Source organism: Lactuca sativa, chromosome 4 (assembly GCF_002870075.4).
Source record: "Lactuca sativa cultivar Salinas chromosome 4, Lsat_Salinas_v11, whole genome shotgun sequence".
In the NCBI taxonomy this organism is placed as follows: Eukaryota; Viridiplantae; Streptophyta; class Magnoliopsida; order Asterales; family Asteraceae; genus Lactuca; species Lactuca sativa.
In genome coordinates, this window is record NC_056626.2 from 116399375 (window position 1) to 116417701 (window position 18327).

An 18327-nucleotide genomic window follows, 5' to 3' on the forward strand; every position below is an offset into this window, starting at 1 on the left:
GATTTTTAAGGTTCATTCCCATTGCTTATAAATATAATAAATAATGACAATGATTTTGAACTTCCAAATTTTAACAAAAAAAATCATGTTTTTAAGTTGTTAGTATAATGTTTTTGACATGTTATAACATTTTTGTTTTTAACATGTAAAATTTATGTTATAAATAATTATTTTTTACCAAAAAAATAGTTTAGCCCCTAAGAAAACTTTTTTTTAGAGTAATAAAAAGACAACACAAAATCAGTTGGTGCATAAAGGGAAAATTTTGAGGTGGGGGTGGAGAATACAACCCCATCTAGTTCGGACCATTTATATTCATAGAAACTAAACAGTTATCGTGGTAAAAAATATAATAGCGGTTACCTGCCGCTATTTGAAATCGCGGTTTTCGCGGCGGTATAGCAGTGATATAGCGTTTTTTATATTATTTAGAATTTATATATATTAGAATATTAATCAGTAAATCATACTTCAAAGTTCAACCCAATCCATTTAACTAGTTAATCAGTAAATCATAATTTGCATATCATATTTAATTAATCATACTTCACATATCATAATTAGTTAATCATACTTCACAGACCAGTTACCAATGTCACAATTAATCATACTTTAACATAATCAACAAGAAAACATATGAAATACTTACTATTTTATCATACTTTAACACAATTACAGTTACCAAGTAAAATGATTAAGTAATTTAATAGTTAATCATAATGTAGTACTTCAAGTTTTCAATACAATTAGCAAGATAACACATACAAGGTTTCAATGGAAGTCATGGCAGTAACAAAATTACAATTTTATTCAATGGAATTACACAAAAGTTTTGTTTTGGGCTAAGAAAAAACATTTTTATTCAATGGAATGACACAAAAAATATTTTTTATGTAAAATTTCTCAAAAATGGAATTTATTCAAATAGGTAGTTATAGCGCCGCTATAGCGGTGATAATAATTGCGGTAAATAGCGGTAATCGCGGCGCTAATAGTGCCGCCGCTATTCTAAACCGCTATTTTGAAATAGCGTTTATTTACCTCCGCTAACCGCTACAACGCCGCTATTGACTATATAGCATGGAAACCTTCCTCTGAAAAATCATTCTCATTTTAAAAATAGTTTATTGATTTATTAATTTTGTAAAAAATCTATTGTATTAAAAGAAAATTTAAAAATGCTTTTGAAATTTTTTTTAAGGGAATAAGGAGTCCTAGCGGGTATAGGGAAGAAAGGGATGGAAGGAATGAAAGCAAGAGAGAAAGAGAGGGGTTTAGCGGTTTGAGAAACCCGCTTGGGAGACAAATCAAAGAGGAAAGTTGAAGAAGATGGGGTCGGCGGTTTTAGGGTTGGACGGGTTCGATACCCTCCGCCTAGGGTTTAGCGGTTTCAACGGGAGGAGGGAAACGACTCCTTCCTCCTTAATATCTTCGAAAAATAGCTTTTTATAAGCAACGCTCCTATGTTTTGAAAAATATTGAAAAATATCTTATGACTTTTTCATCTAAAATAATTATGATACATGTATAAACTAATACAATTTTTTTTCTTAAAATTATTTTTACAGCTACCTATTATCACATTAGGTGTAAAACTCGTGTATTATACGGATTGATTAAAAAAATTAAATATTAAAATGTAAACATTAAGTATTTTTTTCAGAAAATTTTTTGAAATAAAGAAAGAAAAAATGTATTAATTGCAATTACTATCATATTTATTACATTTAATAATTTGCATATATAAATATATAAGTATTATGTGACTTTTTAAATTTAAAATTAAAAAAAAAAAAAAAAAAAAAAAAAAAAAAAAAACTAACATGCATATATTATTTATTTCAACATAAACTAATAAATATTTGTTTAAAAAAAAGTTTTTGTGTCGGATTAAATAAGTAAGGGAAATCTCCAAAAAAGTCCTAAAATTTTGGATCAGTTTATGTTTTAGTCATAAATTAAATTTCGTTAATGAAAAATGATAGAAAATCAGCTATTGTATTCACTTTTATCCCTTTTTACCATTTCAGCAGATTACCTGCTGAGGTGGCTTGCCAATTGGACTGTTGGGCTGACGTGGCATCTCAGGGAGCATGCCTTTAATTTACAAAGTAAAAAAAATTGGATTTTTTGGGGAAAAAACGGTAAAGGGAATCAAAAACTTGACTACCCACTCACAAACCATGCCTTACCATGTGAACTAGAGACATTTGTTGATATTATTTCTTTAACGTATTTATAAAGTCTTAAGAAATAATTTTTAAATGGCCTGCAAAATTCCCCTCTAACCTTTCTTCTTCCCTCAGTCTTTCTCCAACATCCAATTCTTTAATCTCAACTATGTAGTCAACTCCGACGACAAATCTGGCAACCACCCATCCTCACCATCGAAAAATTTGTCCTGGTTTAAAGGTCGACTACCTGACCACCACTAACCATTAACATCAAACCTTAAACTCATAAAAAAAGAAGAAAGAATACAGATGGCGTCGATGGAGGCGGAGAAAGAATGCAAATGTCGTCATTTTAGCATAACTTGAATTGAATCGCTCAGCATAAATAACCCAGACTCAATAGCAGCATTACGAACCCTCTTTCCCTCTCTACCCCGAAAATCAGTCTCACTCTCATTGACCCTCACCTTAGAGATAAGATTTACAGATTCAGGTGTTGAAATTCCAGGTTTGAATCACTTAATTTGTTGCTTTGTGACGCATATGTGATTGTTTGAACGATGAAGGAGCTTATCTGTCGGCTGTCTCTCTCAAGTTTGTAAATGAATTAGGGTTTTAAGTGGGTTAGATTAGAGATGATAGAGGGAGGATACCAGATTCAATGTGTCGTTGATGGGGCCATAGGGGTATTAAGATTTATAAATATATTTGAAGAACTATTGTCAATTGTTGCGTCTTGGCTTGGTGGTTAATGCTTTGTCTTTCGTATTCAACCTTGCGAGTTCGATCCTCGTTGAAGCCTTTTGTTCCAATGTATCAAAATTTTTATGTTAAACATAAGAAGCTGACATGGCATGCCAAGTCGGATGCCAACTCAGCAATTACCAGCTCAATAGGTAAAAAAAAAAGGGTCAAACTGATTATATTAACCGGTACTCTGATATTTTTCGTTAATAAAAAGTAATTTATGACTAAATCATAAACTCGCCAAAACTTTGGGATTTTTCGGAGATTTCTCAAAATAAGGAAATCACAAACACCTTTTAAAACTCGATATTTTGAATGTAAAATGACCGGAATGGCCTTTTTAACCTGTAATCAAATATACTGACATCGCTGCTTCTCCATCGACCATTACCGCCATCATGCTTCTTCTCCTTCGACTTGGCTTGTTCGTCTCCTAATCTGTTCCTCACCGTCGACTCCATCTCTTTCGTCGATTTGCTTCCACAATCGATTCCTGATTTTGAACTGCAACTATCGATTTTAGGGGTTAAAAAATCAAAGATTAGAAGGGAGACGCACAGAAAGTAGGAGAAGGCCTGTTCATCTTCTTGTTTTCTATTCCATCACGCATCCCTAAAGCCAATACTAAATCCGACATCAAACTCACTAGTAACTGTAAGTAATTTCAAATTATTGTTTCTAGTAAGAAACAATTTATTTCTAGTACCTCTTGCTCAACCAATCTGGCTTTCTTTTTATAATTCTTGCTTAAAGAATGATTGCAAGAAAGGCACACAAGCTGTTCGATAAAATGCCTGAGAGAAGTGTCTCAATTTTGGGTTTCCTGGTGCTCATTGATGATGCTCTATAGTCTATTCATTATAGTTTAAAGTTCTCTGCTATTGTAGAAGGCTTCGGGTTGTTTCCTATGGCTAGGTCATGTTTTAACTGATTCTACTTGAATCTTTCCTTTAACACTCTTGTAGAAACTGTTAATGGTTGCAATCTTGAAGGAATTGTCGGGAATTGTTATCATTTTGGGCTTGAATATGGTTGTGTGCTTTAGCAAGAAGTTTATGATCATGAACATGTGCATGAATATCAGAAATTATCTAAATAATTATTGAAGTTAATAAAATTTATGATGTTATTAGTTTAAGTTGTGTGAGTTTGAATACAGGCATGGCAATCACAAGTGTGAGTTGTAATGTATCCATAAAAACAAGAATGAGTTTTACAGATTGTGTGGGACTTCCAAACTGCCCGACACTTGATTTCGGGCAGCCGGGCAGAGGAAGTTCATGTAGCCGGATTCCAATGAGAGTAACAATGAGAGACCGAAGCAAGAACAGGAAACCATTGCAAAAAGGTAGGAATCTTAGCATTGAAGCCATTCAAACAATTCAAGCACTCAAAAGAGCTCCAAAATCTGTAGAAAAACAACAAGTTATTGATTCCAAGTTTAGTAGATTACTCAAGTTTGATATGATGGCCATCCTCCGTGAACTTCTTCGCCAAGAAAATTCCGTTCTTGCCCTTATGGTCAGTTGAATTCATAAATTATAAACCTTCTTTCTAATTTGGTCATTTGAAAATGTTCAATTTCAATTTGAACCCATGTTATGCATATCTAATAATATTCACTATTCTTGATGTAGGTTTTTGCAGAAATCAAAAAGGAATATTGGTATAAACCACAAGTATCATTATACGCAGAAATAATATCGGTTTTGGCAAAGAATAACATGTATGATGACGTGGATATGATTTTTCTTGAATTAAAAACCGAAAAAGGTAGATTAGAGGGTAAAACCGAGGGGTTTAATTTGTTTTTGGAAACTTTGATGAGTTACAACATCACTAGACTTGCCATGGATTGTTTTGAGTTGATGAAAGAGGTTGGTTGTGAGCCCGATAGATCAACGTTTAAGTTATTAGTAAGTTATTTAGAATCCAAAGGAGAAAGGAGCCTTTCTGAAAGTATTAGGCAAGAAGCTTGGAAATATTATGGTGATTCTATTGAGTATGTAGATGAGCAAGATGAGATGGCCACTAGTTAGGGTGTTTGTTTCTTTTTTATTTAATAGGGAAATACTTAATTTGATAAGATATATCATGTATATGAGTGTTTCTTGGTTATTTAGTATAGAGATAACGACTTAATAGAAACGGGAAAGGGAAATGCGGCTTTTCAAATGGTGCGTTGAATTTTCAATGGGTTTATGTTATCCCTACATATATATGTATTGCCATTTGGACTTTTTATAGATTCACAAGAGCTTGTAAATTTAACCATTTAAGTTTAAAAACTAATATTAAATGAAACATGTTAAATAGGCTGAAAGTTCTACAAAGCACGATGATAAAACCAAGACAATTGCAAAAATTTTCTATGTGATTTCTATTTTATGCGGCAGAAGTCCAAAGCTTTAAAAAGTTGGTAAATGTCACTGTAGCCCAACCAACTTACTGATTTTGGTTTAAATGATCCCTAAACTTAATTTTTTGCTTTTTAGGGTCACAAAGTGTGTGTTGACTGGTTTAAATGGTCCCTTTCACCGTTGAAAACCGGTTGCTTATGTCACCTCTACGTTTGAAGCTGATGTGTCACCCACATCAACATTGTAATTTCAGGTTTCCTTAATGACTATGATTTTTTCACTAAAAAAAAGAAATAAAACTAAAATCCTTCATCTTGTTCTTCTTCGACATAGTTTTTTGTTGCTCCCCGTTCACAGAATCCAACCACCCATCTTCCTCAAACAACTTAAGATTGGAACCTCATTGGGACTCTACAGATGCACTCTATGGCTATAAGTTTTATTTTTTTGGGTTTTGTCGGCAGTCCATCTCATCGGCTCTGCCATTGCAAGTGATTGTTCGTTGATTGTTCAGGGTCCGATCAGATCTATGAAAAACAAATCTCAGTGGTGGCTATGAAGATAGAGTCTTTGGGGATCAAACTAGAGAATCGATTCAAAGAGTATCAACTTTTTAACCTCTTACATTGAATCAATGAAATGGGTATTGACTCTCAAGCGAGCTCAATGAGTCCTTCCATTCCAGAGATTCCAACCATTCTGATGGCTATGGTTTCTTCTCCGATGGAACCTGATGCATCAGTCGATGTACTTTCCTTCATTATCATTGTATCGTCATGTGGATCCCCATTATTGACAACAACGTCTTCTGAGGGTGTGTGGTTAGTATAGAAATTTTGATAATGGAGATGATGTTTGTTAGTGGCTAGATTGTCTTCTGAGGGTGTAAGTATCTTGATTGATTAGGTGGTGAAGGTGCAGATGGGGAGACGGATGTTGAAGTTTGGTAAGGGTGGTTGAAATCGATGAAGTGATTTTCTGGTCACTGTGGCAACATAGTCTTTTGGTAAGGTAAGGATATTTATAGGGATGTGGCTTAATGAGCTTGAATCCTATTTGAAATTGGTAGGGTTCATGTGATCTAGTAGTGAAGGAGAAAGTGAGAAAGAGATGAGGGAGAGACATCGCCTTTAGAACAATGGTCTGGTTCTGAACGATCCACCGACTTCTTTTACTTTTGTACTTACATGGATCTGAACTGAAACAAAGAAGACGATGAAGATGAAACTTAGCAGGTGAGCGGTCAACAAAGGGAAGGGTTTCAATTGGGGTCGGTGGACCTCTGATTCGGAGATTCAGATGAAGCCTCCGATTTAGGTGAATTCGATACCAGTGAATGCATGTTTTAGATTTTGGCTTCACGATACGGATTCACTGAAACAAGAGGAATTTGGATGTGGTTGTCGATCTGTCTTCTTCGTGTTGATGATACGAGAGAGAGAGAGAGAGAGAGAGAGAGAGAGTTTTAATTCCTTTTTTTATTACTCCAAAAGTAAAAATGTCATTTAATCCAAATTTAACCGGTAAAACCGGGAAAAATGAAATTCAATACCTTTTTTAATAAGTCAATTCTAAGTTTAAGGACCTATACTACCAAAAAAATATGTAAGGGACCTTTTAAAACAAAACCGAAAAGTTGGTTGGACTACAGTGACATTTACCCTAAAAAGTTATGGATTTTGTTATTTTAAAGCAGTTTTGTTGTGCATTTAATTTATGTTCAAACTAAAAAGACTATTATACCCTTCTGTTTTATTTATAATGTTTTTTAGATATTTAATAAATATTGAAAAGAAAGAGATACTCTCTCTCTCTCTCTCTCCATTTAGTATTTTGTGTTACTCATCGAGGAAGCATAAAACCGCCCACACACTTTGTATATTTGCGATTATGGAGAGAGAAGAAAGAGAGATAGGGTTTGATCGGAGGTGGTGCAAGGTGGGTGTTGGTGAAGGCGGTGATGGCCAAAGGTAGCTTATTCGATGTGCATGGGCGTAATAGATCCAAAGCCAATAACAGTGATGACGTATCCGATCTGGTGTTTGGTGTTGGTGGTTGGGAGGTGTTTCCAGGGAAAGAGTGTAGGAATAATATTCCGGTAATGTACGAAAACAAACAAGAAAATAGAAAAACCGAGGTATGTGTTTAACACATTGTCCTTAAAACAAATTCGCCCACGACCGGGTGTTTGTTTCTTAGGATACAATAGTTTAAAGTAGTTCTTCTAGACCACCTTAACCCTCAATAGGCATGGATTATATTCTCAATATAACTAAAAAAAGAAGAAGATGAAGATGAAGTGGGGAAGAAGAGAGTTTTCTTGCATTCTTTTGGTGGCTTCAAATGGATGTACAGTAGTGGTATTTATACTACACATTCTATAACCTCTCATTTAAACACCTCTATTAATCATAAAGATTAATGTGCGTTAATATGTAATTAAATTGTAATATTAATTACAATTTCAATTACGAAAGAAAGAAATATTTGCAAGAAAGGTCCCTGAACTTTTCTTTTCTTTCTCCCACCCATTAAACTCTTTTATTTATGTCTTCCAACACCATTACTTTAACGATTAATTTATCATTCATATTAAATCAATTTTGGACGTGTTAAAAAAATGAGGAAAACCCATTTTTATAAATTGGTTAACACCAATTTTCCAACAATCCCCCACATGAATGAAAATTGATCAAGCATTTTCAAGCTACCTAGATAAAATCCAACGGTTGAATCATGCATAGAATAGGTAGGTGTTACCCTTTGAACATTCCCTTAAGATACATATTTATTTTACTAGCAGACCAATAGACTCGATGTCCTTGAACTGTTCTGCCGTTTGTGTAAATAATCCATATGTGTCTCACATGATTCTCCCTAACCTAGTTAGGTTCTCATTGATGTGTCCGTTATAGTCATGGACACTTACCTGGTTCTGTAAGAGCTCTTGGAAATGTGTCATACAATTCAATTTGAAGTGATCCCACTTCTCTCTCACATAGGTGATTCCATCATAATCATTAAAAACTAATGCATGATGATTTCCAACTTATCATCTTCGGCTATAAGCTTAACCTGCATCACTGTTTGTTTTAGGAATGGATTGGGGTTAACCCCCCACAGTGATTCACAAATGTAATATGCAAGTAGGTTGTCCCATTGAACCTAGATCTTGGGATCTCCAGTTAAGTAGGTTGGGTTTTCCTTCGCAATAACTTATTAATCCATAGGTTTTAGTTCCATTCCTTATAATGACCTCTCATTCCAAGCATTTCGTTAACAGATCTGCAATCTTATTTTGACTTTATTTAGTCATTAAAGATAATTCATCTTGAGAGTCATTGTTGAATGGTGTTATGTCTTTGAAAAATATGTCTAGACTCACCATGTACATATATAAGAGATATTGGCTTATCATGGGACGTCTCCCAAGAACTTACAAAGCCCTTTAGTTTCATTACCTATCATTGGATAAACTTGCAAATTTGTTCTCCTACATTTTCCAACAAATGTTGACCATTATCAATATGGTTACTCTTACACCATAGTTACCACTATTTAATATGCATAATTGTGTCAACATAATACGATAAGCATATGTACTACATGTATTTGTGAATTCACAATAACATTGGCCGGATGTAATTATGAACATTCCATACATGAGTTTCCTTGCACATATCGCATTTTTCCATGCAATTTCTTGCTTTAACCATCTACATGTAAAATTCTTAGGCATCCTGTCTCAAGGATCCTACTATGTCATAAAATAGAATATCACTTTAAAGTGCCATTTATATGGATCTATTTAATCACATCGATTGATGTTGAGTGACATATTCAAACTTTTGATACCCGTTGTTCCAATGCTAATCATATAATGACTTTACTACTCACACATTTTATTACTTTCCATCGGGTAAGATAACTGTTTGGCAGTTCCATGTAGATTTATACTTCTAAATCTATGTTTAGAGGTTTTAGTTTCATATCAGAATGATATGCTTCCAAATTTTGAGAAGTTAAACCACATATAATTATAAGAGCATAAAAATGAAATTAATCAAGAGATCTTATGTTTGTAATCCAAACATGTATTTCAAATATGTCATCATCTCTTACTTCTCATTTAGAAATCCACTAAACCACGGTAATTTCTCAAGCTTAATAGTTCAACCGAGAGAACCGTTATTAGTTTTTACAAATTAATCCAATATGATCTTCTAAGAAACTATCATATGATTCCAAATTTAGAATACTCATATTTCCACTCATAGTGCTTTCAACTTCATAATGAATATGTTAATATTCACCAAAACCTTTATCTTGTTTTGATGAATTCCAACCAGTATTATTGGGTTTAATGGAAATAGCTTCTTGGAGTATAGAAGTATCATTTGATTCTAAATTTACAAACAAGAAATCGGTGCATATTTCAATTGAAATCATAGACCATTATGTTCTAACCGATTCTCATATTAATTGGATCTATCTGCTTTCATTTTCCTCCTAGTGGTTTACATAATAGAGGTATATCCACTAGCTCTCATGTGTGATTTGGTAATATAGAATCCATTTCACTTTTAATTGCCTCTTTTCATTGAGATATGTTAAAGGAAGTGATTTCGTTTTTGAAAGTTTGAGGCTCTGTTTCAACCATATATATGCATAAATCATCTCCAAATGATTTCTCACTTGTCCCCTTTTACTCCATCATGATCTATTTATTCCTCCATTTCTACTTCATGAGAGGATTCTTTGTGCCCAATTGTTTTGGAGCACTTGTCTTTTATTTATCAAGACATGGAAACACTTTTCAAAGTATGATACATTTTTTTGATTCCATTAGTGTACAAGAAAACAATAAACATTATTGTTTTGTGTATAACCAATAAAAATGCAACCAACAATCTAGTGTCCGATCCTTACAATCATTAGGTTAGGTATAACACCATTTACACCCCCACATTCGAATGTATTTGTAAGATGACAACACAACTTCTACCTTATTTAAAAGGTAATTAGTTGACAACACAGCCCCCCCCCCCCAACACACACACACATTGAGTGTGGCAATCCACAACATAAGCAACAACATGGCATTCATAATTTCATTTAATATATGATGTTTCCTTTCGGTGATGCCATTTGTTATGGTTAATAAGATGCCTTAAGCTCATGTTTAATACTATGACTTGCAAAAAATCGTCAAATGGTGATGCATATTCACATCCACATTTACTCTTTTTGTTGAGATGATTCTCAGCCTAACTTTTTTACGGTTTAAACTTGTACATCTTTATTTTTAAGTAAATTAACATATCAAAGTTTAATGCAATCGTCAATAAAAGCGATAAAGTACTTATATCACGGTTATATGGATTCAACTTCATATCACACACATTTGTGTGATTTAATCCAAGGGGTTTAGTTGTCCTTTCAACGAACTTGAATGATTGGTGTATTAATTTTGACTCAACAAGTGTTGCATCTATATTTTGACTTATATGAAAGTGAGGTATGTGTTCAAGTTTGATTAACCTTCTTAACGTGTCAATATTAACATGTCCAAATCTAGCATGTCACACATTAGAAATTTAAGCAAGTAAGCGGAAGAGTTATCCAACTCATTGATATTAGGATCATTAGCCAATATATGGAATTTGAACATTCCACCATCCTCACAGACCTTGCCTACAAACATACTTTTTTAGGTTAGTACAAACTTATTGGACTCAAACACCAAACAAAATCCATGTTTGTTCAAAAACCATACAAACACTAAGTTCTTCTATGGAACATACAACACATCATTAAGTGTTAGCTTTTTTCTATGTTATACCATTTCTGGAATGTTTTAAACACCAAATTTAAGTGTTTAGAATCACAATTTCAAGAATAAATTTTTGCCTCAACTTGGACAACCTTATAATTCTTGAGTCGCTCCCTTTTTTTAGCACACATGGCGCGTAGCACCATATCAATCCACCACTCAATGGAGTTAGCATCTATAGAGTTTACTTCCGAAACCGTTCCACTTTGGATAGTGACATTTCCGAAATCATTTATACCCTAAACATAAATGTTTAGAATTCTATTTTCTAGAAAATATGTTTGCCGCTTGCTTGGACAAACTCAACATAATTAAAAATCTATATTTGAACAAATATGAAACTTGATTTCTGATGCAGAAATTCTAAAATTTGATTTCTCATGCAGAAAACTGATACATAAATTATGATATTAGAAAATCTAATGTTTCTTTCAACAAAACTATTTAAAATGTGATGTTTTTAAGTAAAGCCAAGCTATTTTCTGATTTCCAAAGCTTTTTTTTACATAAAATTGAAGTTTTTTTTTTTTGACAAAACAATGCAGTCTGTTCAAGACTACTTTAGCCTCACTTACACTTGTCAAAATGAAATCTAAGTTCATAATCAAACATTCATGTCTCTTAGCTTTCCAGGGACTACTTTCACAAGTTCATACGATTTTTCTACAATATATTATGAATTTTACAAAACTGTGTATCATAGCTGTTAAAATCTAACCAGTTAGTGAAAATCGTATTTTTCACCCTAGTTAGAGTTGTTTACAGCTTTCGGCCAAAATTAATGAAACGAATTAGACTCATATACCAAACTTTGAGAATTAGTTTCAACCAAAAATGAGCATCCATGATTAAGTTATGATTTTTCAAATATTGGGACAGATTAGAGCATTTCACAGCAACACGTAAATTGTGTTTTTGAGTTAAGCTAGCTTCTTAACCCATTACGTACTTAATAGAATTAGTACCGAAGCTAAAAAATCTAATACTTAAAACCAAATACATGTCTTAATGACTTAATGACCAAAGGTGCTTCAAAATCACAAAAAAAATCCTTTTTTCTTATGAAAATCGTACAATATCAAAATAATGTAAGTAAAATTATTTCTGATTTCTAGTTCGATTCGTACAAATGAATTTTGTTTTAAGATTGTAGGAATAATATTCTGGTAATGTACGAAAACAAACAAGAAAATAGAAATATTGAGGCATATGTTTAACACATTATCCTTGAAACAAATTTGCCCGCTACCGGGTGTTTGTTTCCCAGGATACAACAGTTTGAAGTGGTTCTTTTAGACCACCTGAACCCTCAATAGGCCTGGATTATATCCTCAATATAGCTAGAAAAAAGAAGAAAATGTAGATGAAGTGGGGAAGAAGGGAGTTTTCTTGCATTCTTTTGGTGGCTTCAAATGGTTGTAGAGTAGTGGTATTTATATTACTGTTAGGCTGTCAAACCAACACATAATGGGATAAAGAATATTAATAAAAGTTCAAGTCACTGTTATTTCTTATACTAAAGATAGTATAGAGTAAGCATGGTCGGTCCACAGGAATACAAAACTTCTTATCTTGCCATATTTTCACACATAATACAAATAATATTAAAACGGTGGATTGTGTTTAAACTAGATTTAAATTTCATAAATAAACAAGATTGTTAACATAACTTAGTAAAAGAAATACATTTCCGATTCTGATTCTTATACATGTACTATGTTGAAAGATACAAAATGAATATGATTATGTTCTATCTAGGTTGGTAATTTAGATACTAATAAACTCTAATATCCAAGTTGACAAAAATTGTTTTATTCAAACATGTTCTTCAAATAAAACTTCATTTACTTGATTTAATTCAAATAAGCTCTTTCATCAAATCATTAAATGACTTTAAGTTCTTGCAACAATTACCAACAATATTCAATATTCCTCATAAGCTTGGGATTATGAACATTTAATCTATGATTACACTCAGTTTGATTCAATTACAATCAGTTAAGTGCATGTTACTAACATGAAATCATAAAACATATACGAATTTTACAATTTGATTAAGTAGATTGATAAAAACCCTAATTCATTGATCAAGTGAAAAAGAGAATAAACCAAACACGTGATTAAGATCAAATCAAAGATTACTAGATGTTAAACACAAATCAAGTTCAAGTTACAATCTAACAACACATACTTAAGAATTCAGATTTGGAAATGATAATAAAATCAACCACACATGTCTAGGTTAAACTACAAATCAAACAAGTTTAAACTTCAAATTGACTTACAAAAAGCAAATTAAAGTGTTTCCAAAGTGTTAGATGATGATATGAACTCCCCAAATCGCCCCCTTGAAGTTCCAAGTCGAATTTGTGTTTGAATGTCCCAAAAACCGTAGATAAATCGGAAGTTAAGATTTTGAAATTCCATCAGATCACGTTACACGGCCCGTGTAACGTATGCCTTGTCATTACACGACCGTGTAATGATCCTGATGTGTTGAAAAGCTTCCAAAACACGGCCGCGTAACGTATGCCTTGCCAAAGCGCGGGCCGTGTAATGAACCGTAAGATAGCCAATCTCCAATTTTCTTCATTTCTTCAATTTAGCTCTGAAGGTTCCGAAATTTCACCGAGAGCTTCCCTTGACCATCCTAAGCATGCTCCAAACTTCAAATCACCCTGAAACATCCACAAAAATGGTGAAATATCGATAGATCCTCGATAATGTCCTTAAATGCAAAATGAATGAATATTACACTAAAAATGCAATGCAATGCTATAAATAAACATGAAATTAGCTTATGAAAAGGTGCAATTTATGCACCTAACAACTACACATTCTATAACCTCCCATTTAAACACATCTACTAATCATAAAGATTAATGTGTGTTAATGTGTAATTAAATTGTAATATTAATTACAGTTTCGGTTACAAAAGAAAAAAATATTTGCAAGAAAGGTCCTTGAAATTTTCTTTTGTTTCTCCCACCCATTAAACTCTTTTATTTACGTCTTTCAACACCTTTACTTTAAGAATTAATTTATCATTCATATTAAATCCATTTTGGACGTGTTAAAAAATAGGGAAATCCTATTTTTATAAATTGGTTAACACCAATTTTCCAACAAAGAGAATGGTAAGGGAGGAGATGGGTTTTGAAGAAAGAGACGAGACTTGAGAATGAATTAAAAGTGATAGTTGTTGGTGGTGGTGGGGAGTTATTCTCTATGAAGGGAAAGAAAATGATGGAAAGGAGATGAGCTTTGAAGAAAGAGTGAGAGGGTGGTGGTATTTTTTTATTTTAGTAATTAATAAATATTTAGAGAATTGTAAAAAAATTAATGGAGTAAAATGATATTTTTAATTTTGATATTTACCAAATCCACAATAAAACCACCTTAAAAGGATCAAATTTATAACTTTTTAACAAAGCAGCAATTTTGTCAAAAATCAATCATTGTTTTATAAAACAAAACTACCCTAACCAGAGGGATATTTTTGCAAGTTCGTCCAAAATCAACTGTTTTATAAAACAAAATTAGATTATTATATTGATAGTATAAGCATTAGCAAATTTATTTACTTTTCTGGAAAACTCAAATAAAGCCAAGAAAATTGTTGGTGTGTCGACTGTCGACTCAATTTTGTATAAAAATAAGATGAAGAAAATGACAATATTTTAAAAACAAGGTGATTTATGCTTGAAAAGAAAAAAGGAAAAGGGAAAAGTTGGCAAGGAAATTGAGAGGCTAAGAACTTATTGTGGTTGGGCCCTTGCTAAAGTTAAGGGTCGAAAGTGAAACATGTGCATCTCAATAAAAATTCAAAACACACCCTCGTTGTCTAATTATAACGTGTTCATTACGGCTACCATACCAATACCAGTGAGTTTTCTTTTATTTTCGTTTTAGCTTCTCGTATCTTTTGTGTGCGTCTAATTTTCGTTGGTAAAATCCAATAACAATATTGAAGTACTGATGATAATTAAAATTTCTCTGAAGAGAAGCCTAATATACTAGAATTATAATTTATAATAAAACAAATGTACTCATAGGCCCGCGCGCTATTGGATTTAACACGTTGTTCTTGAGATTTTTTAAAGGAAGAAAATAGAAGGAAAAATAAGAGGAAATATGAAGAAATGTGTTTTTTTTTAAATTTTTGTAAGGAGGGGAATGGAAGGAAAATGATGTTCTTGAGTTTGGATTTTTTTTAAGAAAAAATAAAATAAAATGTGCTCTTGAGTTTCATTTAAGAAACAAAAAAAAATGGAATGATTGGAAGTGAAAAAAAAAAAAAAAAAGACTTATTTTTCATTAAATATTTTCTCCCACCTTTGGGATGATTGAGAGAGAAGGAAGGAAATAAAAGGGTATGAAAGTAAATTTTATTTCTTTCTCCTCTCTTTCTTTTAGAGCATATGGTATGGACAATTTGAAGTGATGTTATAACAAGAAGCAACAAGATGAGGGGGTGGTGTTCATAGTGTTATAACACCATGTTAAGAGGAGAGATATAAAGAGAGATAATTTGGCAGTCAATAGGTGATCACGTTTCTTCTTGTCATGAAGACAACAAGAAGCACCACAACAAGATGTAACAAGAAGGGGTGGTGGTGTTTTTGATGTTATAACGACGTTATGGGCTGCCAACTCAGCCACAACAAGAAGCAACACGACCCACACTGTATGCTCTTAACAAACTCATGCTATCTTTTCACATCTCTCTTGTTCCCATATTAACTCTCTAAAATAGGCTCAATGAAATCATGCAAATATGTGTTAAGCAATGAAGGTACGGATGCCAACTCATATATATATATATATATATATATATATATATATATATATATATATATATATATATATATATATATATATATATATATATATATATATATATATATATATATAATGGACAATATAGCACCATACACTAACACTCCTCTTAGAACGGATGCTCGATGAGATCAGAGAATGATGTGTTAAGCGGATGAAAGTGTGAATATTGTAAGATATAGGTGTAGTTTCATAGTAACTCTCCAAATGAGCTTTTATGGAGAGATACAGGACTCCAACATATAGAAAGACGTAAAGAACTATAACACACAAATATATAAAGAAAACGTTGCATATAGGCTTTAAACAATAACACATTAAAAAATATCTTTTGCGAATTTTATATATGTATATACTAATTTATTTGATTTTGATTATTTGGTATCACATAATGACTGCACAAATAAGTGAACGAGACCACTTCTTTGGTAACAATATTTATAGATTAGGGATTCAGTTATAAATAAAATTAAGTAGGAGGTGGTAATGTGTAAAAGAGGAATTTCTCATAGTCTCATTTCCCCCTTTGGCTTCCTTGCCAATTCAAGCATTTCTTGGCTCCTCCAAATTCCAAACTTTCGGTGTATGCTAAGCTCCTGCCATTGAATCTTCGAATCGTCATCATCACAACCTGCTGATTCTCTACAAACAGTATCAATCCAATCTTCAATCAAAATCAGGATTGTGTTCTAATACTTGGAATTCATTTTTCGTCACCAGCTGTTGTAACAATCAAGTATTGAGCGAGCGAGAGATCATCGTTGAAGATGTCGTTGAGGATAAAAACGGTGGTGGACAAATTCGTAGAGGAACTGAAGCAAGCTTTGGATGCAGACATACAAGACAGAATCATGAAGGAGAGAGAGATGCAGAGTTACATTGAAGAGCGTGAGCGGGAGGTAGCCGAACGTGAAGCAGCCTGGAAAGCCGAACTCTCTCGTCGCGAGGTCCGGTTTCCTTCTTTAATTGTCGTTCATCATCTTAATCTTGCTTGTTTCAAATTAATATTCAGATTTATCAAGTAATTGTCTAAACCCTACCCTTGGAATAGATTTATTAGTATTGTAACTAAAATTAAACTGTGGTAGAATTCAATGAATGAAACTCGATTTTCTTCATAGATGATTACTGTATCTGATATATGAGGAGGTGATTTAGAAGATGATACAGGGGTAAAATTTGAGGAACACAATTGGGGTCAGTTTACAGTTTAGTTGAAGATGAATTCCTTTCCTTTGGCCAATGGATTTCAACATTCCATCCTAGAATCCATGGAATTCCTCAATATATAACAAACATATAGCTGATTTTCACCTATTTCTTTAAAGGGCTAAAAGCCAGAAATGGCAACATACTGTCATTTTTTGTTGTGTATCATAGCATCTGACTTTTTCATTTCTTTTTATTACAATTACACAACATTGGTACTCTCACTTTTTATCTTATTAAGGCATTGTACTCTGAAAAACCTACCCAATCATAGCATTGTACTTCCAATTTTTTGCTTATCTAGGAAATTATGATGCTATAATAAACAAAATCAATAAAAGTAAGTTGGTATATCTTGCATTAAAGTCTTGATACAAAGCATTAGGTTCAGTATGTTGATGAATTATTGGTTTCAGGCAGAAATTGCTAGACAAGAAGCGAGATTGAAGATGGAGAGAGAGAACCTGGAGAAAGAGAAGAGTGTGTTGATGGGAACAGCATCCAATCAAGATAATCAAGATGGGGCCCTTGAAATTACTGTAAGTGGTGAGAAATACCGATGCCTAAGGTTCTCAAAGGCCAAAAAGTGACATCATTTTTTTATATCTTCTTAGGGTCATTGGTTATGTATATGTAGTACAAATTTGATTATTTGACCATACGTCTCGTGTTTTATCAAATCTAATATGCTAATTTGATTCACTCTTACGTATGAAAAAAGTCTTGGAACTTTGGGAAATGAACAAGATGTAAGCAAAGTTATCATCATAGATTCCAAAACAACAATTCTACTTTTGCAATGTTATCAATTTTATTTACTTTCACAGTGTCACTGTACTCAAATGGTTTTTTCTCTACACACCCAACCACAGTTCATCATTCACCATCGCCCAACTCTACTATAAGAACCATATATAATACCGGCTCTATCATAGCTCTTGACCAGGATGCTCGAATCCAACCGAATAGCATCACCACAAGCTGACGCCGGTGGTGTTCACTTACGAAGATACTTAGATTTCAGAGATATATCTGATTATGAGGCAATTGTGGGAAGATTCCACTGAAGTATAAGGAGTGAGGAAGAGGAATCGCTTTGAGGCTTTTCGTGAGCTCTTTATGGGGATTTTTTTTTTTTTAAATTTAAAAGTACGTAGATGAAATC

At 33.0% G+C, this 18327-nt stretch overlaps 2 protein-coding genes across 2 annotated transcripts; both read left to right on the plus strand.

Annotated features, from left to right (window-relative positions):
- The first annotated feature begins 3244 nt into the window (after window positions 1–3244).
- Window positions 3245–5039, plus strand: LOC111899680 (protein THYLAKOID ASSEMBLY 8, chloroplastic). The gene is made up of 3 exons (XM_023895537.3): window positions 3245–3575; window positions 4081–4442; window positions 4559–5039. Exons 2-3 carry the CDS (start codon window positions 4083–4085, stop codon window positions 4958–4960), a joined length of 762 nt encoding a protein of 253 aa, XP_023751305.1. The 5' UTR covers window positions 3245–3575; window positions 4081–4082; the 3' UTR covers window positions 4961–5039.
- An 11434-nt stretch (window positions 5040–16473) lies between these two features.
- On the plus strand, window positions 16474–17980 carry LOC111899679 (uncharacterized). Its single transcript, XM_023895536.3, has 2 exons — window positions 16474–16900; window positions 17579–17980. Exons 1-2 carry the CDS (start codon window positions 16721–16723, stop codon window positions 17750–17752), a joined length of 354 nt encoding a protein of 117 aa, XP_023751304.1. The 5' UTR covers window positions 16474–16720; the 3' UTR covers window positions 17753–17980.
- Window positions 17981–18327: the final 347 nt, after the last annotated feature.